Here is a 23,475-nt window from a genome sequence, read left to right as displayed (position 1 = left end):
CCACCCCCCCCCCCCTTCCCCCCTCCATTTCACCCCCTCTCCTCTGTATGCTGAAGTATCATTTTGCCCTCAGAAACAAAATAACGTCAGGGAATATTTCCAAACAGACGCTAAACTCTCCTTCATTTGAATGTTAAGACTATTCCTCAGGTATCCTCTACTCCAGACTAAAGGGGTTATTTTCATATTAGGTACTGTTTCTAGTGCAATTATTCATATCAGCAGGAAAGAAGGGTTTTGACCAAAAGGAAACCTAGTTTATAATTATGTAAGATTGATGGACTCTTAACTTAACCTCTACTGAGAGTGACAGGAGAACATGGTCTCTTGGATGTAAGTCTCCTGAAACACGTACAAGCGATTTTTTGCACTTCGGGAAGCTATGTTACTTTGGTTTGGTTTTGTCCTTCCTTCAAAGGAGAGATCTAGAGAGATGGGTCAAGATATATTAGATCAATGTCGTGGAGAGAAAGATGTGAACTCGCGTACGGTATCATCATGCAGACAGAGTCAACTCAGAACTTTTCAACACTTTTATTATGTAAAAAAAAATTAAAGTTATTACATTAGCAACGTATCCAAGAAAAAAAGACTTCAACCCGTACCTACGACCAGTTTCGTTGAGCAATAGTATCTAGTACGCGAAAACTATCGGCCTGTTAGGCCAAACAACAAACATTCTTGCAGAAGTAATGTGCCAAGTATAATTTTGATTAGAATTCCGTATAAAAGTATTTCGAGTTGGTATCGCAAGTAAAGGCGGTCTTGGGGAAAGCAATTTATGCGCACGATTAGCTTTCCTAAAAACAAGCGGGTTTTGCGGCAAAATTTTTTTAAGCAATTTATTAAAATTGTACACAACAGAGCGAGATCTCATCATCACCTCAGAATTGAGCCAGAAAATAGGCTGAACTCAAACGCTTGTGTCGAGGCATATATGTAAGTACTTAATATGTTAAAGAGAAAATGAGATTAAACTTTATCAGTAAACTTATAAAAGCGTTTCAGCTTTTAAGAATATAAAGTCCATTGTATTACAACGTTCCAGCCTAACTGCTAAACGCAACATGGCTATTTCTACCAAGTAAGCGTGTAAGGAAACGATGATTAATCCCTGAAACTTGTCTAGGCGAAGTGTTCAAAATGTTAGCCAGTCATACACCGTGGACGTGTATCTAACTACACTGTTAAATCCTCGACGTTTGCATACAATTGCTTGTCGTACATTTTCATGTCAATTAGCTTCTGCAGAGAAAAATAATATAATAATCAGCATCATTAAAAAAGTTTTAAGTGGTTATCCTCATGAGTGGTCAGGTTTTCACACCAAAACAAATTCAAGGAGGAAGTATTTTATGGCGTCGTCGTCTGCTACTCTTTGTGCGTCTCAATGCAGTTTTGTAATCATCCTATGATCTTTTAAATAACCATCAAGTGTTAATTGTCATTGAGACATTCAAGTTCACTTCTTTGATGTTTTTCGTGGAGTGCTAGCTTCAGTAAAAACTTCGTAAAAAGTACAGAGATGAGTACATATTACTACGCTATTTAGGCTCAATGCTGTTACGTTTAACCCTAATTAGCTAAGCCTAAGCCAGTCGGTCTTACGTGAAAAAAAAACTTTCATATTGATAAAAATTCTGACCTTGTGTAGGGTTTCCATGTCCTTAAGCTGATTTTTCAATTCAGTGAAAGTTGGTCTTGCGTCTGGGTCATTCTTCCAGCATTTCATCATGATCTGATACCTGGTATTATTCAAATAATCCGTTAAAGATTTAAAGAATGTTTCCTTGTACGGCGAGGGAGAACAAGTAAATAAAGAAACTTACAATTTTTCATCGACGTGTTGTGGTTTAGGCATCCTGTATCCATCCTGGAGTAAGTTTGCAATTTTTCTTCCATCCATTCGTGGGTAAGGTGAACCGCCTGGAAGAACCACAAGACCATCGAAATATAAATGTGACAAAAAAACGACCTTCAATGAAACACCACCTTTGTCACTAGATGTAGTTTGAAGCTCATTACGTTTGTCTGACTGAACACGATACATTGTTTAATTAAACATGGTATAAAGCAAAAAACATCTGCAGAGCCTCATAAAATTCCATTCGATGTTACCTATGGTGAAAATCTCGTATAACAGAACTCCATAACTCCATCTGCAGAAAGACAAATCAAACGAATATAAATTAAGTGACTATAGACATAAACAGTATATACGACGAATAAAATAAATGTATTCTTTGACAAAGCATCACTAGAATTCAAGTCCTGATTAAAATTGATAAAATTTTTGTTAAACTGCTACGGGTTATAATCAGGTATACTTACACGTCACTTTTGGTGGTATATTTACCATACAATAAGGCCTCATAAGCTGTCCACTTCACGGGAAGACGGCCCTAAAGATTTTAAATATCACTTTGTGAAACGGCTCGAGAATTATAGGAAGCAAGTAGTCAAAAATAGTGATATTTAAATTGTACTCGTATACGCATGGCTGATAGTTTCATTAGGGTCCCAAGGAATTCATGATCGAAGTCAGGAATATATCAGCTCAACCACAACAATGATTGTCAAAGATCACTAAACTGAACGAAATGTGATACCGCCCTCCCCTCCCCTTTTTCTTGATTACCTTTGTCTTTCGTTCATAAATATTTTCCTGCTGCACATCTCTGGCCATTCCGAAGTCTGTCACTTTACACATTTCCTTTTGTCCAACCAACACATTATGGGCCGCAAGGTCTCGGTGAATGATCTAAGAAAGAATTGATGTAACAGCAAAAATTAGCGATTGTAGAAGAAAAAGAACTGAAATGAAATGGTTCAGAGAGGAAAATAGAAATATCTAGCAACATAATATGGTGTGTGTATTTCTTTTTCTTCCAGATGGCAGAAAGTTAAAACTACTACAATAACTGCTTCCATATTCCATACTTTATTTCTGCAATACGTAGTCATTTCAAAGAACGCTTACCTTAACTTTTTAATCGAAATAGGATTCTGTAATGAAGCAGTTTAGCTTCTATTTTTTAAGTTGAAGTTTTAATTCCTTTTCTTCCTTGTCACTAAAATGGAGATTTGTTGTACACTCAGTTTAAGCTGAATATCTTAAAAGATCCTATTCCTTCACGTCTCTGCCTTTGCTCTCACGAGAAAAACCCAGATATTTTATTTCGATGGGGTACACTTGCAACGATGCACAAATATCGCCATTCTCGCATTGAAATAAAACTTATATGATGATGTCAAAATTGGGAGGGTTCCTGGCCCTAAAGAAATAGCCTCGACAAGACGGTAAGAATACGTCTGCATCTCCCAGGCGTGATCTTGTGAAGACATAATATTCCATGCCAGACAGAGCTTAACATGACGATAGACCTTACGAGAAGGTTTTAGAATTGTTTGTCTATTGTGTTTTTAACTTACAGATTTTGCGGACAAGAAACTCATTCCATCAGCAATTTGGCAAGCAAACTTCATCAGCTGCTGTGACGTCAGATTTGTTTGTGGTTTGATATCCGGGTCTTTGTAGTAAGTGTCTTTTAATCCACGGCTCTTTCTCAGGTAACCCAGCAGATCTCCAAAAGGCACATATTCAATCAAAACCAACAGCTGTTCTGAAGAAATTAAACAATTTAATTGATATGTTACTTTCTTTAAAAAAAAGCAGTAATTGAAATAGATGAATAGCCCAGTCATGGTCAACACGTTTGAAGAAATCGCATGAAAACAAGAAAAACTATGCGACGGTCTCATAAGAAAGTACAGACCAATTATTCCCTTACAAAAAGTGTTTCTGCTTCTACAACAGAATAATCTGTTCAGTGGCAAATATTCGGTCTTAGTCTATCAGTAAATCCAGGAACGTCTGTGTTGGCTAAAATAAGATAAAATTGCGAAGCGGTCACCCTTCCACTGAGGCAAATTATCAATGACGAGAAAGCGTTACAAAGTAAATCATAAGAAAAATGTGTACAGCAAAATTAGACCCGCATAACCAAAGCATACCAGATTCAGTAACACATCCCAGAAGTTTAATGACGTAAGGATGTGGTTTCAGCTGCTTCATTGTGTCAAGTTCTTTCATCAGATCTCTCTTGTCCGATTCAGTAGCGTTTGCTGGAGCATTAAAAACAAGGAGTAAAATTTGGTTAACGGGAATAATATGCGAAATGTCGGAATAACAACGTAACTTATGAAATGGCAAATAGCTAAATAATTACAGTAACCCGGTAACATTTCCTGAATGTCTGTAGGCCAAGACTCATTCAATTAACAGTACAAGAGCTCACTTTTAAGCATCTTAATAGCCACTGTGGTCGTTTCTGGACTCCCTCGAAGTCCTACTGCTGTTCCCTTGGCAACCTGACCAAAAGCACCTTTACCAATGATTTTTTCTATGGTCACGTAATGTCTTGGAACTTCCCAGCAGCGTGTTAATGGATGAAGAGGCACGTAATCAGCACCTGGAGGGGCGCTTTGTGCTTTTCTATCATCTTTGTTGACTTCTATGAGATCCATGTATTCCGCATGAGGCTGGGTGAGTTTTCTTGAATCAGGTAGACTTGGTTCGATATCTTCTAATAATGTTTCATTCTATTAAACCAACACACTGTTAAGGTTATTAATCCCAGTAAAAAGTACCTCATGGTTATAAAAATCAGTTCACCCTTTTTTATCGGACAAATGTTTATATTCTTCCATGATAAGAGATTATAAATAGTTTATAACCTCTTGTCATTGTTATTACTAACATTTTGTTCTCTGCTTTTGAAATTATCATGTCCAATAGAGTGATCGAGACTCATAGCATATTCGTCGAAGCTACAAACTGCAACGGGAAGATTGTCGATTGGTAGTCCAATATTTTGACAAATAAACGCACGAAACAACTCTTGCAGTACCAAGTTCCTAAACTCACGTTTAGAAAATAAGGCATCAAGAAAATACGACGGCCAAAATGCACGAAATCTATTATTTAGAAAGCAAATATCAACCGGGTGCAGACCAACTAGCGATCTGTGAAGTGAAACCAAGCGGTTGAACCAGGGACAATCGAAGGAAAATCCATGGAGTGGCTTGGTAAAGGACATGATCACAGGACAAAGACCTTATTGAGCCTAACTTCCTCTTTTATTTCATTGTATCTGCCACTGATGCAATATGCTTTTTTTATGTAGAACTACAAATTTTTTCCCTCTCATTTACTTACGTCGTAAACACGTCTCTCATCTTCATAAGTCCTACAATTGAGAAAGCATAGAAATAATCATAAAACGCTAAGAATTTCATCAGTTTTTATTGGAGTTTTGTGTTAAGATGAAACCATATCGGGCACATTACATCGACACAATCCAACTAGCAGCAAATTCTTACCTCTGTTTCCCTACAGCGCCTGAAAAAGAACGAAAGGAAAAAATACAAATGATGTAAACGTGAGTAAAAATTTGCTTTTGCGTGAAAAAGAATCTTGCAGCTAAACATAGATTATGATTCTTTTACCTACCTTTCTTATGTAGCCAGATTATGTAAATAATTAGAAGAAGGACTGTGAAGGCAAGAACCCCAATTACGGCCAACAAGACGTTGTTGGATGGGCAGTTACATTCCTCAGGACCTAAAATGATTCATTTTGCAAAGCTTGATGAAATAACATTCAAACAACATTTACACTGATCCTGGTCGATACACTGCTCTCACTACATAGCATAGGTTCGTGACCGGAAAACGTTGACTCTAATTGGCTTGGTACGAAGGAAGAGTTAGGTGTTACTCTCTCTAAAATAATTTTTAAGAGTAAGACTTTGTTTAATTAAATAAAACAACACCGAAAAAAACAAAAACTTGGAAGTGTATCAGTCACAGAATAAGTTGTTTAATTAAATAGATACGGAATACAATTATAAAAAGTCCATCTTCGGAAGAATACGTGTAAACATTGAACAATGTCTTTGTAAAATTTACCTTTTGCTGTGCTTTCCGAGCCATCTGTGGGTAATAAAACTTGTTTAATTGAGTCTGGATTGACTTTAAAACCTCTGAATTTGTCTTGCCTTGCAGCATCCGACAGGACAATCAAAACATTGCTGACGACTACAGTTTGATTGAACCTCATCATAAAGTCAAGAACAACACTGCCACACCTAGATAAGGGGGGGGGGGGGGGGAGGGAGAGAGAGAGCAAAGATTATCATCGCACACGTTCGAACTTTGGTGATTTTTAAGTGTTAAAATATATCGAGATTTAACCAATGTATTACACCAAGGTAGATAAAGACAATATCAAAGACAATATACTTCAAACATAAATTATCTTGTATTAAATAAGATTTGCTAGAGCAAAAAAAACACTTTTACAGATAAAATATAACACATTGAAATAAAGCTCCTTTCCCCCTACTAGAAAGCAAATTTGAGTTTGCATTTGTTGTTTCAGTGTAGAACAACAAACTGTACCTTACCTGGTGTTCACAGTGTTTGCGGATGAGCAGCCAAACCTGAAGGCAATTTGACAGGCCTAAAAAGGACATATGAAGAAAAAACGTATATTCAAATGCTTGTCACATATTGAAGATCGTTCAGAATATCTTATTTTTTTAACAGAAATATTAGGATTTGATTCAAGAACAGATTGATTAAGATTCACTTTTCATGATAAATCTCATGGCAGTATTCCTTAGACTCCAGTATATGGATCAAGTAGATTATCTAACCATTTCTGGAAATTTCGCAGCAACTTCCGAACGTCTGCTACAGTTCTCCTGTATTGTCGCTGTCAGGTAAACTTCTGTGCTTACTGTTTGAACTGGGGAAAAACAAAATACGACTCAAAATGAACTTTTGTTTGTTTGTTTGCACAAGAATTATCATTTGAACTCATGTATAAAGCCTTTACTTAAAAAGAACACTGACATAAAACGTACGAATGGGAGGCCAATTTGAGAGATATTGTTTTTCTTGTATTTTGTGTCACGATGGTGTCTTCAGAATCGTTCCCCTAGTCGTCTTCCTTTTCGCCGAAGTATAACTTTTTGAAATAACCGCAAGTTATGAAATAGATGACATCGGTAGAGCCAGTCTTAACATTATACTGACCAAACAGTTGTCCGTTTTACGCAAAAATAATATACCAGTTTTTGGATCATTTTGAAGTTATTTAAATTTGTTAGAAGGACAGGTCTTATTGCGTGATTGTGCCGCTAATATGGAATACGATCACTCTCTTCCTACTGTGACGTTTGTGGATTGCCGACATTCGATCAGTTGTTAAAGACTCCCTTGAATGACAAAGGTAGGATGGCCACGGGTTTTTGAAGAACTGGCATATTGCCTCTGATTTCTTGAAAAATCAGAACTGTCAATATATAGGCAATGAAGCCTAAGACACTGAGAATAAGGAATGGTATTCTTGACATGTAATGGATTTGAAGATGACAAAACCATGAGACTCCGTGGGTCTGCAGCACACCCACTAATGCATAGACCGTCATCTGTTAACTTTGACTTGTAGAGAAGCCAAAGAGGTGTCAGAAATTTCCCAGATCTATTTTAGAGCTGGATGAAAGTAATTGACAGCAGTTAAAAAATAATCGAGTTCTTCTCTGGTGGATAGTAGCGACCTCAGATTTCAGCCCCCTATTTACGCCTAGTGGGTGACTCTATCTCTTTGTAATACATTTGCATGTCAAGGGTCGATTCCCTGTCATTATAAATAAGTCCCGTCTAGGAATGTAATTTCTGAATTCGGTATTATTCACACAGCCATCGGCTGAGAGTGTAATTGCTGCCGTTCGTGAAGATTCTTAAGCAAGACTGCTGTTTCGATTCTTTCAGAATCTCTTTGGTTTCCTCCTAAGAACGAATTTGTTCGCGGAAGAATGACGGGAGCCCACAGGCCCTTCAATACTTTTTAACTTTCCTTTTTAAAGGAAGAGCGGCAACAGACAGTGAATTCCCATTACATACATTTCTCGCTATTCCCTCTTCCATCAAAGATGTTCACTCGACTGCAACAGGATGCAAATGACTTAAGCCCCGTTCAAACGATCGCGATCGTTGATGATAGACAACTGAATGATAGTTTCAACTTTCATTCACATCATTGACTATCAAGTTTGTGTTCAAACGGTTCATGATAGTCGATGATAGTTGACAAAATACCACCCAATGAGATCGCGTAATTGTACACAAATATGGTGCACGCTGAGGTCAGCAATTTCAGTGACATTTGAAATTTTAGTCAAGAAATTACAAGTTAAAGATACTGAAGCCTACCAGGAAATGATGAGAATTAACTACGAGACATTCTGGGGAATTTTGGCGGCTATTTTAATCATTTTACCATTTACCATTTCGGTTTGAGCCCGTTTTTGGCAAAACTGCTGACCTAACCACTATCATTCACTATCTTCCTCTCGTTCAAACAGCAAAAACTATCATTAACTATCATGTCGAATTTGAACATGTCCAAACTACATGATATTTGATGAAATGCGATGATAGAGCATGATAGTTCGTGTTCAAACGCGCTTGATAGTTGAAACTATCGTCAACTATCCTGACCGTTTAAACGGGGCTTCAGTTTTTCTTTTGCGATCATGATGAAAGGCAATCAGAGTGCGCACAGGTTCAGGATAAATAACGTTTTCTTCTTCAGATGTCGTGTATGATGTAGGCGTCGGTTGAAATGATATTTCATTTAGCGTTATTGTGAACTTTGGTTTGGGAAAATAAGTTAGAGTTTTAAAGAAACGACCGTAAGCAACTTCCAGTTAAGAGATTACCGGTCGATTAATAGGGTATAAGTGAGAACAATGAGTCAGTGAAACAATACAGAAACGTACGGGCTTCTCTTATGTCTTCTCTTTATGTCGCCAAACTCCCCCGATAATTGTATTAAATTAAAAAGAATAGTCACTTCAACCTGTTATTTTCTCAATTCTTCTCTTTTGATTATTCGTGTTTCATGATTGTCCTCATTAAACCAAATTTCAATGATCATGGCAAGTCTGGCCGCTGAAATATGAAATTTGTCTTGTATCTGTTTCATGCGCTGCTAAAGTTTGATTTAAACGAAGACAAGCTAGAGCTAGAATATCTCATCTCAATCTTGATAACGACAAGAGACTTTAGACTCGACTTCAAAGATGTTTGTAGAAAACTAGAAAGGCTTCATGTTGGTTAGAGGGTGTGAAGCAGCGCAAGGAAAGAATTTGCAACCCGTGTTTTGAGCAGGAAATCATACTGGTGAGGTTGTTGTTGAAAAGTGATTCTTGGTATTTTGCAATCTCTAATGAACTTGCAAAGCAACGATACTCAGAGCTAAAGCTTTTCCAAACGGAAGAAATTACGACAGTTCAAGTTCATGGAGAAAGGATCTCGAGTGAAAATAGACTGGAAATAGAGAGAGAGAGAGAGAGCGACCTTAGAGAGAAAGAACTGAAAAGACGTGGAGCGAGTCGAGAAAAACGCAAAATGGGTTTGATAGGGCGAAGAATAGGTAGAACACAGTGAGGGGAAGACGATAGAGAACAAGAAAAGGCTGAAGTAAAATGGCGAATATCATGCGAAGACCAACGTGAGAAGGTTGAAAGAGCTCCAGAAAACAGACTAAAAAGAGGTCAACAACAAAGAGAAAGCGAACTACGCTTGTAGCGAAAACGAAAGTCCCCGAAAACTAGGACCTAAGACCTAAGGAAATGAAGACCCCTTCATGACCTTGAGACAGGAAGTTTGTGTCACGCTCTATAGCTTCACCGAAGAAAATCTCTGAAAAGATTGACAACCTCTCTGCGTGAGGCAGCGTGATCATACATTCTTAATTAAGCTAAAGCGAAATCGCCGACAACAGGCCACTTCTGAGTTCTTGCGGCTCAGTAATCTGGTGTCGAAATTACGGTGCGCAGAGGAAGCTTAGTGCGAAGTCGCTTTCATCGATATGAAGAGTAAAGTGCAGTGGTGGTGAAAATGACAGAAGAGTTCTCGGAATTCAGTGTGGGAGTGTGAATTTTTTTTTTGCGGGAGAGAGGCATCAACTAACTGATGACGGCAAAGAAAAGAAAAAAGCGGTTAATTTAAATGTGAGAAGACAAAACGAAAGTGTTGCAGACTTCTCTTTCCAGATTCAGATCAGCATGTGTCAGTAAACTACTTAAAATATCTGTGTGTGCCAGCCAATGACAGTTAACAGATATGCTATATATTTGCAGTTGGCATACAAATATCACCTGCGACGTAAGTAAAATTGTTCTCGTTGATTCAGGTTCTTGCAAGCGAAGAATTCACCCGTAAAAACCTCAATGTTGATGACACGGAGAGTGCTTGAAAACTAAGTAAAGAAAAGGATAAACCGTTGATAGGGGAAAGTAAGATTCATTTGAACATACCTTCTTTTGCTTTGACTTGCTGGATATTTGCTTTCTCTTGTTTTAGGCTTTCACCAAGCTCATTAGTTGCAGTAATAGCAAACTGATACACCTTTCCTCTCTCCAACGTTATTTTCAATTCTCTCACAGAAACATCTCTGATTTTCTTTATTTCTGTCCACTGTCCAACTTTCCCATCAGTCACTACTCTTTGGTACACTGTATACATGGTAATAACTTTTCCATTACTTTCTGGCTCCTTCCACTTTAGGGTAATTGTATCTTCTGTTGTTTCATCTGGCAGTTCGTCTATTTCGACCACATCTGGGGCTCCTAGATTGATGTCAACAACACGAACAGCGTGAAATTTTCAATAATTATACAACTTCTTGTTACAAACCTGGTCACACCATTATCAATGATTAAATAATCTGTAAATTGGTCGAGGATTTTTTTGGGATATTTTTGAAACGATAGTGTATGGCAAGCAAAATTAAGTTAAGTATTGAGATGAAGCGACAATGAGAAGCCTAAAATGATGGTCGGTTATTGCCTAAAACAAATACTGCATTTACAAGGTGAATTTGATCGATACACTGACTTCTACTGGTATTTAATTGCTATTTACACGAGATCAAATGAAAGACCGATGCATAGATGACGTCGCAATTCGCTATTCGTTTGTGTCACGTAATTACAGAAAGGCTCTCAGTTCGTGTACAACTATATTCTGCTTTTCAAAGTTTGACATCGCGCATGACTTAGTACAAGCACTTTGCAATGTCACAGCGCAAAAATGAGTGCGCATGCTCCGCTTCTCGAGCCATTTGAGCGTCCAGACCTACGATTCTTCTTCTGCAAACATAAGCTGGCGCGGGTTCTTCCGCCGAGACAACAAACTTTTTTTTTCCAGGGGGGTTGCCAGTCGAGGCAATGACAAGAAGCGCTTAAGGGATAACAGGTGTGACGAACTTCATTGCCATGTTACGGCTGCTCAACTTCAGTTACTAAGTTCACACCTGTTCCCACAATACTTTTTTTGTTGAGTGAGATATGTGCCGAATGAGATTCGAAAGAAACTTTCTTGAAAACGGCAACCTTAACTGTTTTGGTTTGGGCTTATCCCTGCGAAATGAAAACAAGCTATTTCTCATCTTAAAGAAAATATATACGGAGGACTCTTCGAGGCCGTCCACACACTGTTTGACGAGATTTCCCCATAATATTTGCATGTTAAAAGCGATTTTCATGAAAGGCCCATTTCTTCCAACTTCAATTCTTTGGTCAAACGATGTGTGGAAATCGTCTCACGGCCTAAAGGGATAGTTGGTTATTGGGCGTTCTGAATATGGCCGGTAAGAGTTTAGGAAAAATGCATCCAACCTAAAGATCACTCTCTAGCGGCTGTTGTTGCTGATTCACATAACAGATTTTGAGACCTGAACATTAGAAAATAAAAAAAAATAAAAAAAAAAAAACGACAAGGCAAACAATACTTGATAAATCAGGTAGCATTTACGGAACGTAACCGCGTAGGTTGTCTATTGTTCTCAGCTAGGTTCATTACTTTTATTATGCTTCTTCAAACGCACGTACCTCTAAAACAATTATCACAAAGGGAAAGAAAACTGGCCACTAAGGAGGGGACAAACGCTGAAAATCCAAAATCTTATAATGCGGCAAGCAGATAACATTGCTAAAACTGGGTTACTCACAACAAATCTAAGTTAGGGAAAAAATGACTGGTGGAAAGTGCTCAGTCACGACATCACTTTTGATTCCTCACCTTCAAACTTGGTCCTAATGTTCCATACAGTAGGATCTCCCTCGAATACAACATTTCTGGAAAAAAGTTTCACTGTGTAGTTGGTATCTTTCTCCAAACCACGAAACGAATAACTTGTCGTCCCAGGATCGGTGATATTAACCTTTTTTATCTCAGTTTCATCCTTCTGTAAGATCATTTGGAATCCTGTAATCTGACTTCCTCCATCATCAGCTGGTGCAGTCCATTGTATTATTATAGAAGTTGCTTGAATGACTGATTCTGATGAGTTGATGGATGCTTTCCCTGGTTTCTCTACATAGTGTCATAAGAAAAGAGATTATTTTGAGTTTTGTCACAACACTAAGGATGAATGCAAGTCCACTTCTTCTCACAGTTTGTTATTCAACTTTCATACAATCTTCGAATTTCGTGGTATAATAGCCGTGGTGTAAATTCAACACACTATTGCCATTGCACCATGTCTTAGTTTACCTTGTAGATAGTGGTTTCAATGCAGTGTTTCTTTGTGCAGTGCATTCAATTTGAATAATAAAAATGTTAACGTACTCATGGCTCGTGATTTATCATTATTTACCTGTACTCGTTCACAAACAATGAAATCGGAGTATTCAAAACCGCACGAGGCTTTGAAAATTTCTCGTTCATTGTCAGTGAACTCGTGCAGGTAAATCCCCATAGTTCACTCGCTGAGTGCGTTAACCTGTAATTAATGAATATAAATGTAGCTACCGGATAAATTCAGCCAAGGGTTAATAAAAAGAAGAACAATTGATAGTCCATGGTTGAGGAAGTTTCCTAAGGATACTCGCATGTGAAGATGTCATCAATCTGCCTGAAGTTTAATGCTCTTTTGTAACGTGTTTAATGCTACCAAAGGGCAAGGTGCTGTCAGTTTACTTTAAATTTTTTTTAAACAAATATGGGTGCATTTTTCACTAAAAGATCGGGCTAACTATATCCAGCATAATTCCAGTAATATTCTGTCCTACCTCATTGGGGTAACGAAGGCGAAAAATATGTTGTAAAGAACTAAACGCCCGTTTATTAGCGTCTTTTGTTTTTGCCCTTTGGGATTTTTGTATGTTAGTTCGTCGTGTGTGCGGAATGTATTTTAGCGTGTTAGTTGAGTAATTTATTGTAATATATTTGTTACTATCTAAAGGACGTGTAAGCCTCTTCGGGTCAGTCTTTTTTCGCTTGCCATTTCCAAGCGGTCACTTTTCGCCCTACGGCAGCCAGATTTCACATTACAGTTCGTGGCCGCTCCAGTGCAGTTTTTTTTTCCCAGCTCCTAACAAATGTAAGTGTTGCTTTCGTCCATCTTTCCGTTGCATTTTAGTTCACTTTGTGACGTTCTTTTCTTTGTTTGTATATTAGTTTTAACCGCTTTGAACAACCGCAACTACAACAGCGTTTCTTAAATGAAGCGCGTTAATACAATGCTGGAGTGTTTAGTCTACTGTTGGAAGTTATATATGTGAAGGTCTAATGCTGCTTAAGATGGAAAAAATGCGAATGGAACGCTCAGATAAGACCGTAAGATGTATGTCGAAAACTAAGCGGACAAATTTTTAGTAAATGAAAGAATGATAAATCCCTTACTAGATGGTTTAACATAAGCTTATATTTTTTTCCTCACGCCTATGGGCCTTGCAAAATATCTGCACACATCAAATGTTAAACTAACGAATGAGATGTACAAAGTGAATGAGTTACTCTGTCCAATACTTTGTAAGAACATTTGGCTTTTACTTCTAATACAACTGAAACAGTGATAATGAGCAAAAAGGCAAAAGAAAATGCTGAATTCATATATAGTTTTCTTTAAATAAAAATACACGAATCTCATTAACTTACTTATCTGACTTATCTTTATCAATTTCTCATCAGATGGAATAAGTCCATTGGCAGCAATGCACTTGTAATGACCAAAATCTTGATCACCCCTGAGTGGCACTTGTACTTTGTTTTCTCTGGCTGTGACATTGTTTATTTCACTTCCTTCAGGTTTGTACCAAGAGACTGTTGGTGTAGGAAAACCATCAGAAAGACACTTCAAAGTCACTGTCTGGCCAATCCAAGACTTCTTAGATGACGTGGTGACATTTTGAATTGTGGGTGGGTCTAAGAATAAATACCAAGGCAATAAGCAATGGAATAAATAATCAGCGATACAGCGATACGATGAGCTTTCTCATTCCAATGCTGTGTCATTTTACCAAATAAAGTAATGAAACCGGCAAAATATGCCACAGTATTACACTTTAAAACAAGCTAAAAATACGTAGTAAAATATTGGCCGCCCTGAACGATTCAAACTTTAATTTTTTTGTTTATTATTATTATTTTTTAATTTGACTGTTTAAGTAGCGAACTTTTAAGCAAGAAAGAACACCTTCTACGACCGATACGATACACAGATAAGGCCGTAGGATGTAATTCGCATACTAAAATTAAAACACTGATAACTGAAAATAATAGTGGAATAATAAATCCATTAATTGAGAGTTTAACATCTAATATGAGCGGAAATTTTGCTGATTGCTCATATTTTCTCTCGCCTCTTCAGGGCTCGGAAAAAAAAATTAATTCGCAACCAGAATAAGGTGTATTTATTTTTTTCTTAGAGGGCACGCCAACAAATCCTACAATCGGATGGTTTCTTAGCGCGTTCCGTATTTTCCTTTCTCTGCCTAAGGGCATAGCAACACTTATCGTGAGATGCAGAGTCATCCGTTACCATTCCTTTTAAAAAATTTCGTTTGGCTAGCTGGGCATTATTTTGAAGCAAAGACGTGGGTGACGACCTAAAGCCGATAAAGAACTTTTTAATCCTCTCTCTCTCTTTCTCTCTCTAATCCCTTTAAATGCCAGCAAAATATTGGTTTAGAGATGAATTTTTGGTAGAAAAATTGCGTCTTTAAATGCGGTCTAAAAACCGTTTGTAATTAATTTTAATCCTTCACAAAAAGTTAAAACGTGAGGTATTTGTTTATTATTGAATTAATCAACGGGACTTGCACTGATTCAATAGCGGAGCGCGGAGAGCACGCAGCGTAGACCATACTTATTGAAAAAATAATAGTTGCAACAGTAACCCATCAAGTCGGAAAAATTTGATCGTACGACCAAAATGAGGGTTTTCCAATACACCCAAACCGCTACGATTCGTCAAAGGCAGTTTGCAAATCGTTTTACTGGAAGTCGATTCGCGGTTAATGCGTCCCGTTATACCGGAAATCTGATAAACCATCTCTCATTAGATGGAAACGCATCCCGAAAGTCAATTTGCAAGACACTGAGAAAATATTTCGCAAGTAACTGTCAAGGATTGTTGAAAACGTTGTCGAATCAAATGACTCGTTTCAGTAAAAGTCGACCTGTCTTACCAGAAGTCGATTTGGAAGACACTTAAAAAATATTCCGCAAGTAACTGCCAAGGGTCGTTGAGACTGTTGTCGAATCAATTCGATTCGACTTGAATCGAACGACTCGTTTCAGTTGATGTCGACTCGTCACACCGGAAGTCGATTTGCAAGACAACTTAGAAAATATTCCGCGAGTAACTACGAAGGGGCACTAAAGATGATGTCGAATCGACTCGATTCGACTCGTATCGAACAACTCGTCACAGTTGATGTCGACCTGTCATACCGGAAGACGATTTGCAAGACACTTTTCCGCAAAGTGGCCGCGAAAGGGGGTTGCAGATTTTGTCCAATCGCCTCGACTCGAACGACTCGTCAGAGTTGACTGGTAACTCACTCATTAATTATCTCACAGAGCTGGACGGCATAGTGCTTGCAGGTTACACAACCTTCCAAACCAAAGAACCATGGACATCAATTGCACGGGCGCAGCACTTGCCTTTCCTTTCACTGTCTTCAGATGAAAAAAAAGAGTGAAGGTTGTGATCACTCCATAGCACAGTCCGTCAATTTTGTGTTATTTGGCTTATTTAGTATAAGGTGACACGGCTTACGAGTAATTAAATTTAAAATAGATTCTCGTCCTCAAATAGTATATCTCTACGAGCGCCACATATGCAAATATGTGCGCAAACCTTGGGCATGTAGTTTTAATTTCAGCCCATTTTGACATCAACCTCCTGATCTCAGCTATCATGCAGTAAAAAAAGTGTAATTTCTCAGCTGACAGTGAGGATCTTGACCAGTCCTCGGATTTCCATGAAGCCCCAACCAGAGCCCTCACACAGAATCAGAATATATGCTAGACTTGTGCACTAGTCAAACGGAGTGAATTTTGGGTTTTCACAATGACTCACAAATGGCTGTAAGCCATTTTCTGAGTTAAACACAGTCCAACTGAAGCAATGACTTGGTGAGAAAATTGTCACGCCCTCCAAAGCAAAATAATGTGAAAAATTATTCCACCTATATTCAATTGTCTCAACCAATACTTGAGACTGATGCACACAAAGCTGAAAAGGATTTGAGGTGGAATTCTGTTTCCTTACACTTTTGTAGAGATTCATCAGTTTTGTGTAACTAACCCCAATACAGGATTCATACTATAAATAAAGTAAATTCAGAAATAAAAATTAAGGTTAAAATATACTTACAGTAAACTACAATTGTTGTGTCAGTGGAAGTGACTTCCGCTGAGTTATTGGCTTGACATGTATATTGTCCTGCATCTGTTCTGTTTATATTATCAAACTTTAAAAGCGCAGCTTTCTTCCCTGAACTTTCCAGTTCTCCATTTCTAATCCATGCTACATCTGGCAGTGGTTTCCCAGAAGCTTTACAAGCCATGGTGACAGGGGATCCTTCAGTGTAATATTTCACTTCTGAAGAGAGGTTTATAAGTGGTGCCTCTGAAAGTTGAAAGAGATTATATCTCACCTCAGGACAAGTAAAATTTGCCATATGCCATATAAGGCTCATATGGCATGTAGCAAATTTTACATGGATTGAGTTTTAAAATGTACCCAATTACAATAAAATACACAAAAGTATCCAGCCATTGGTCCCCCACAACCAACTAGTATAAAGAGCCTCAAACTTTATTCAGAACAATTTAGCTTCCTCACAAGCTAAATCGTACAGCAGGGCCCCATTCCCTTTGACAAGTCCCTTTAAAAGACTTGAAAAGCAATGCCATTTTTTTCACACCAAATTAATTTCACATACTGCCTGTGACTGGTCATGCAATATTCTCCTTCCCTGAATTAGCAAAATCATAGAACCAGCCGGATTGCTTCTAGTTCTGACTAACCATTTTAAATTGACATCTTTGCCATGATAAAATCTCAGTATTCATATTAATAATAGTTCTCTATGCATAACAGAGCAACCCAGTAGTTGGTGCCAGAAGAATAAAGCAATTACTCTTTGAATTCTCACTGATGAGAAACAACATAGTACAGGTAGAATTTACTTTCTCCTTTTGTTTGTAGGAGTGTATCACTATTGTTCCCAAAAGTTGGGTTAGCTAGCCACTTTCAGCCCTGCATATAAAAGTTTTGCACAAATTTATGCTATTATTTACTTTCTCCAGATCTCAGAAATATGACAGACATGAATTAAATGCATTTGATTTTTGTTTGATTATTAATGGCTATGTCTGTAATACAAACCTGCCACAATGAGCTGAACTGTACTTGCAATGTTCCCTTCTTCCCGTATTGAACATTCAAATTCGGTATTGTCTTCAGGGTTGATGTTCTTGATAACCAGTGTAGCTCTTCCTTCAATTTTAACCCTCCCTTTGTAAGATGAAGGAATGTTAGGATGTTCTTGGACACCACGACTGTCATTAACCATCATTCTGACAAATGTACCATCTACCAGAACACTATAGATAATGTACTGAATCTTATTTAGTGGATCAGTGTAGTCCCACACCAGATTGGCATCACTGCCATTGTTGAAGTAGCTTGGATTAGAAGGTATCTTAATGAAATGCACATCTGCAGCCCCTAAAATAGACAACCATAAGCATAATGTTCTCAGCCCTTTAGTCACAAGTGTAAGGATAATTATTATTTAAGAAGAAGGGCTAAACTAGGGTGCACCACAGAGGCACTTTTAGTGGAAGTAGTAACAACATTAAGAGTAAATATGCACTATATTGGTATTCACTGATATCCATCAGCTCAAAATATACTTTCATTTGCACAAAAATAAGGTTCAACAACAGTAGTGTGTAACTATTTGTGCCTTTTGACAATCGTTTTTGACAGTTCCACTTTAATTTCCAAACTGTGTACAGTGGTGAATTTCCAAAATTCAAAAGTCAGTGGTATGCTTGAAGAAATTTTTATATCAAGGCGGAAAATGGAAAGTACAAGTGTCCACACATATTATATGTATGTTAAACCATTGAATGAGGGATTTATTATTCCACTCATTTCATTTTCTAGTCTTTTGACTTCTACTTTTTGAAAAGTTGTATGGTCATATCTGAGCATCCTGCCTAACAAATGAGATGTACATGAAAGAAGAAAACAACAGATATTAAAGAAACCATTTAAGTGTTCTTGATGACCAGGACAAATTATTGGCTTTAAAGTTCAGTGCTGAAAAAATCATGCCTAAAAATTGAGAAAAAAATCAAAGATCACACGCATCTCTTCTGTCCCTATTTGTGCCCTGTTCTACAGCGTATATAACAAAGGTACATTTAGCATGTTCCATTGCCCTAACAAGGTAAAATAACATATAATAATGAATATAAGAATTAAGAAATATTTGCTTAAGGTGGAGTGAATATTATTTATTGATCTTCCCTTCACCTTCAACAAATAATTGTTTAAGTATACAGTAATTGCTCAGGTGCTTTCAAATTCTGTTATAAATTCTGTAAATAAAGAAAGCATTGTCCAGATTTTGTTACAATTGTGTTGATAACCTATATCAAGATGAGCCAGCAGTTTTAAGAGGCTTTTTGAATTCAATCAGCAAAAAATTCATCCCTTTGTTTAATAAAGTGATCTGCTAGTCATTTAATATCTTTTGTGCTCTTCACAGTTTAATTTTCTACTATCGTTTTTATTACTTCCCAACAAACATTTGATGAAATGTGAGGCAGCTATTTTGAAATTTAGTGCTCTTGCTATAATCACCCGCACATGGTGATTATAGCGAGATATGATGCAATCCTTGACCAATAAGAGCATGCATGTGTCTTCAATCACCTGAGTAATTATACTAATGGTATTTAATCATTGAAGTCATCACATATCGCAAGTTAAAACAACAACAACAGCAAAAACAACAATGCAATGATCAACCATGTCAGGTGTGCATGATTATCTGGAAACTTCAGCACACTAGGCTGACATAAAAATTCCAATGTTATTATAAAAAAAGAATCAACCACAATTTTCTATTTTCTAGAACCTTGGTCATAGAAAGGATGTCAACAATAATGTTCAAAACTGTTTTGAAATCACACTGCTGCTCCTCCTATGGCTTTGAATATCTTTGACCTCAATTCTATGATCAATGAGGTTTTATATAATAAGCTAAATTCTACATGCATTTTGATTGGTTCTCTTATGTACTTATGATCTATTGGAGGACAAAGACATAGGCAATGTCACCATCAACAATTTTTGCTTCTTCATTAAATAAAACAAATACATTCCAGGTTACTGTAGCTCTTTACAGTTATTAATCACAGGGGATGTCAGAACATGCTAAAAACATCAGTGACACACTCATCTGTGCCTAGCTTGTTTTAGGCTTTCAGTTAGTATAACATAACACAATAGTGAACAGTGCTCTCATTTCCCTTGCTTTTTCACTCCTCTGCTACTCTTGCATCTAGTTTGCTCCATTTTTATAACTGAATGCCTGGAACAAGCTTAGCTGTATTTTATATGTGCCCCTTTTTTTACTTACCATATTTTTACATTACATGTGATCTATTACTGAACAGATTCAGAACAACATGGAATCTATTTTATAAATAGACAATGGAAAATTATGGTGGATTTGTTTCAGTGCTTTTGTGTAAATTGATTGCCAAGCTCACTGGTGGTTAGCCACCAGCTATTCACCTCAGCTCGAAACATTGCACAACAACAAAATGACTTCCTGCTTTGCTGTGGTAGACTATGAGAAAAAAATTTCCATAAACAAAGCAGCTTTCACGAAAAATAAACAACAGAGTTCCAAAAACGATTATAAATATGGTTGGGAAATGTAGGAAATATAGATGGTTCAACATTTAATGAGTGTGTGTGATTTATATTCACAAGATGTGAAGATTAAAACAATGAGCATGGAACAGGCAAGTTTTTGTCTATAAAAATCATACAGTCATGCAAACTTTAAGTAATGTTAAGAACTGTGGGTTGTATGTGTTTTATATGTAGAAAATGGAGCAACATTCACAGTTACTGTTAAGTAAGGACAAAATGAGGAATAAATTAAATGATAGAAAAGCGTTTGTTAATATCATGGGAGTTCTTAGTAGTACCAATTTGAAACATAAATTTTTGCTCATTCACATAAGCACAAATGAAATGGCAAAGGTGGACCGTGATGCTTTCTTATCAGAGTCAGAACCTAGAAATTTAAGTCTTTTGTACCATTTTGAAGGAGAATACTCTTTAGTTCCTCAGATTGTGAATGTCAGGAATTGATCAAGCAAAGATTTTGACAAAGATTGTGATCAGTTTGCATGAGGTGAATCAGAGAGATTTTCACCAATTTTCATGAAATCCAGCTTTCTCGGACGTTATCTTCATAAATTAATTTAACTTGTTTACACCAACAGCTGACTTCTTGTTTTTAACCTTGAAGTCATGATTCTACAGTTGTACGCACCCAGCAAACATTGTTGAAGTTCACTTTCATTCACTTTGGCAAGCCCCCACACCACAAAGGCAAAAAAACCCATACTATTGTTTTTACTGGTCGAAAATTTCATCTATGACTTGTGATTGGTCAGATGCTTATTTCTCACTTGTGAGGAAAACCATCTGACCTATCAGAATTTGTGCAGTTCATTACAAATCAATTTTTTTTTCAAATTTAGCTTGGAGTAAATCTCAGCACGTATATTAGAAGCCCACATGTATACACACACATTTCGAAAACTTTGGTCTTAGTAAAACTTTACCTTTTTGTAAATATACAACAAAAATAAGAAGCCCATGGTTGATGGTGTGGGATACCACAACCATATGTGCATAAAGCTAAAAACTGGTCAATTTAATAAACAATTCATACATGTTGGTAATTGAGCAAAGAAAAGCTCAATTATCCAACCAAGTCCATTATGTAGTTTCTTTACATGATTGCTCGCTGAAGAAAAAATTACACTCAACTTAGCTAGCATAAATTATTTTTCCTGAGGTCATTCTTTGAACCAATAATGAGTGGAAAATTGTTAACAACTCTTCCCTATGATGAGTGATAGATGGCATGGAAGAGAGTTTAGGTACAGATGGCAACTCTTTCCTGGGTTTCCATAGCCATCATGTTTGTATTGGAAAGCCACCTAACAAAACAGGAACTTTTCTCATGGCTAAGAAGACGACTAACACTAATCAAGATTATAGTGCACTTCTTAGTTTCAATGTTGATGTTACATTCTGAAAGAATGGTATCGTTACACTTGAAGCATAAAATCCTTTGTTCTTGATTTCTATCGCATCAGACTTCATTTATCACATGATTGAAATCCCTATCTTAAATTTAAAATACATCAATACATTTGACAAACATCACGTTCAGAAATTAAGAGTCGGCGTTTTCGGTTTCTAAGCTTAAAATAGCACTTGGTAAAAAACACTGTAACATCCTTTGCACGGGAGAATAAATTTCTCAATTACCTGACCCGTGAAACTTTACCAGCAGAAGAAAGAGTAAGTAAATTTCATGATCACGGAAAGACACCATCTTATAGACCTTTGCTGATGCTTCATTGAGGAAGGTTGCGCCTAAATCTTACGGAAGTCCCTTGAAGGGATAGAAGAAAAGGCCCCTCTTCGTTTTGAGACTGGGACCGAGTGTCACGATCACCCTCGTGAAATTGTCGGCCGTAGTCGGCAAAATTGCCTAAACAACATGACGGATAGTGTAATTCATGGAAGAAAACTCGATCTAACCTATACACTTGGAACATTTGCATGAATGGTAGAAACTTTCCTTTCGGAGAAACGTTCCATTCAGAGTAAAATATGCGTGAAACTTACGAATGTGTCGAATGAGCGTGACTCAATGGCACCGACATTGGCGTACGGGAAAAATTTTTTTGGGGGGGCTGAACATAATTTGCCCAAATGAAACTTGCTGGTCACAGATGCACAAGATTATTCTTTCATGACGTCAAGTTTTCTTCGCCATACCTTGAGAGCACGGGCGTTCAAAATAGTGCAAATATTTTCGGTAAATAGAGATCAACATTTCTAAAATACAAAAACCAAGAAGTGAGAGATAAAGCGTAACCATTTGAGCTCTAAAAGAAGTATGAAGAACGATTACTTCGAGACCCAAATATGTCAAGAATCCTTTGCATGTCATTCTGCATTGTCTTGTTCGCATACTTTCTTTCAATGTTAATAACGGCGATACTGCTAAGTCTGTCTTGTCCCATTGTGGATCTTAAAAATGTCTTGATGCGACGAAGGGCGCTGAAAGACCTTTCAGCAGAGCACGAGGTTGCGGTGTAAAATGTCATAGAGACCATTTTGATGCATGGTCTTTACCATCACGGCTGCGTTTTTTCTCTGGCATGGGTCCACGCAGTCGTAGTTTTCAAAGATTGACTTCTCACTTGATAGCATTTCACTATCCACGCCATAGAAATTTGATACAGTTTGGATGTTGTTGATGCTTGGAGAATGGCTGAATACGATTTCGCCCAATGCACACAAAACCTCCTGGTCATTGCCCTCAAACCTTGATTGAAGTTCACTGACGACTTTGTCAATACTTGTGTAATAAACTGTGATACGAAAGTGGTCTTTTGCCGCATGTTGTGAGCTGTCGTTCGCTGCAGCAGGTGTCTCGCCAGTAAGGCTCTGACGTCGGCGTGATGGTCTGGTTCGAGGCACCTTGGCGTCTCTGAAGTTAAATTTCGTACCCTCGATTCCTATTCTGATTTTTTGCGCTATAACATCAGCATGTGACTACATCTGAGTGAAGCTCTCTTCATTGCGATAATTGCTCAGTGTCTTAACGACAGCATCAGCAGTCTTCTTGGCAGTGATGACATCCATCTGTTCTCCCTGTAGATATCTACTCAAATTATTAGTGTTAGATAAAATGAGCTTCAAAACCATCAAGCCATAAACAAACTCAAAGTCACAAATGGAGTGGAGAAGCAAATTACTTTCGT

The 23,475-nt window shown here is 37.4% G+C and overlaps 1 protein-coding gene across 1 annotated transcript; it reads right to left on the bottom strand.

Annotated features, from left to right (window-relative positions):
* Positions 1-564: 564 nt before the first annotated feature.
* Positions 565-22,277, bottom strand: LOC131779870 (uncharacterized). The gene is made up of 21 exons (XM_066168472.1): positions 21,968-22,277; positions 17,759-18,100; positions 16,742-16,996; positions 14,017-14,283; positions 12,157-12,450; positions 10,392-10,703; positions 6,720-6,811; positions 6,468-6,523; positions 5,971-6,149; positions 5,513-5,623; positions 5,383-5,401; positions 5,219-5,249; positions 4,299-4,602; positions 4,015-4,125; positions 3,433-3,623; positions 2,639-2,761; positions 2,332-2,402; positions 2,119-2,159; positions 1,830-1,926; positions 1,646-1,745; positions 565-1,245 (listed from the first exon to the last, which is right to left on the bottom strand). The coding sequence occupies exons 1-21, from the start codon at positions 22,032-22,034 to the stop codon at positions 1,180-1,182; spliced, it is 3,129 nt and encodes a 1,042-aa protein (XP_066024569.1). The 5' UTR covers positions 22,035-22,277; the 3' UTR covers positions 565-1,179.
* Positions 22,278-23,475: the final 1,198 nt, after the last annotated feature.

The sequence above is a fragment of the Pocillopora verrucosa genome, chromosome 6 (genome assembly GCF_036669915.1).
Source record: "Pocillopora verrucosa isolate sample1 chromosome 6, ASM3666991v2, whole genome shotgun sequence".
NCBI classification, from domain to species: domain Eukaryota; kingdom Metazoa; phylum Cnidaria; class Anthozoa; order Scleractinia; family Pocilloporidae; genus Pocillopora; species Pocillopora verrucosa.
This window is presented reverse-complemented; position numbering and strand designations above follow the sequence as displayed.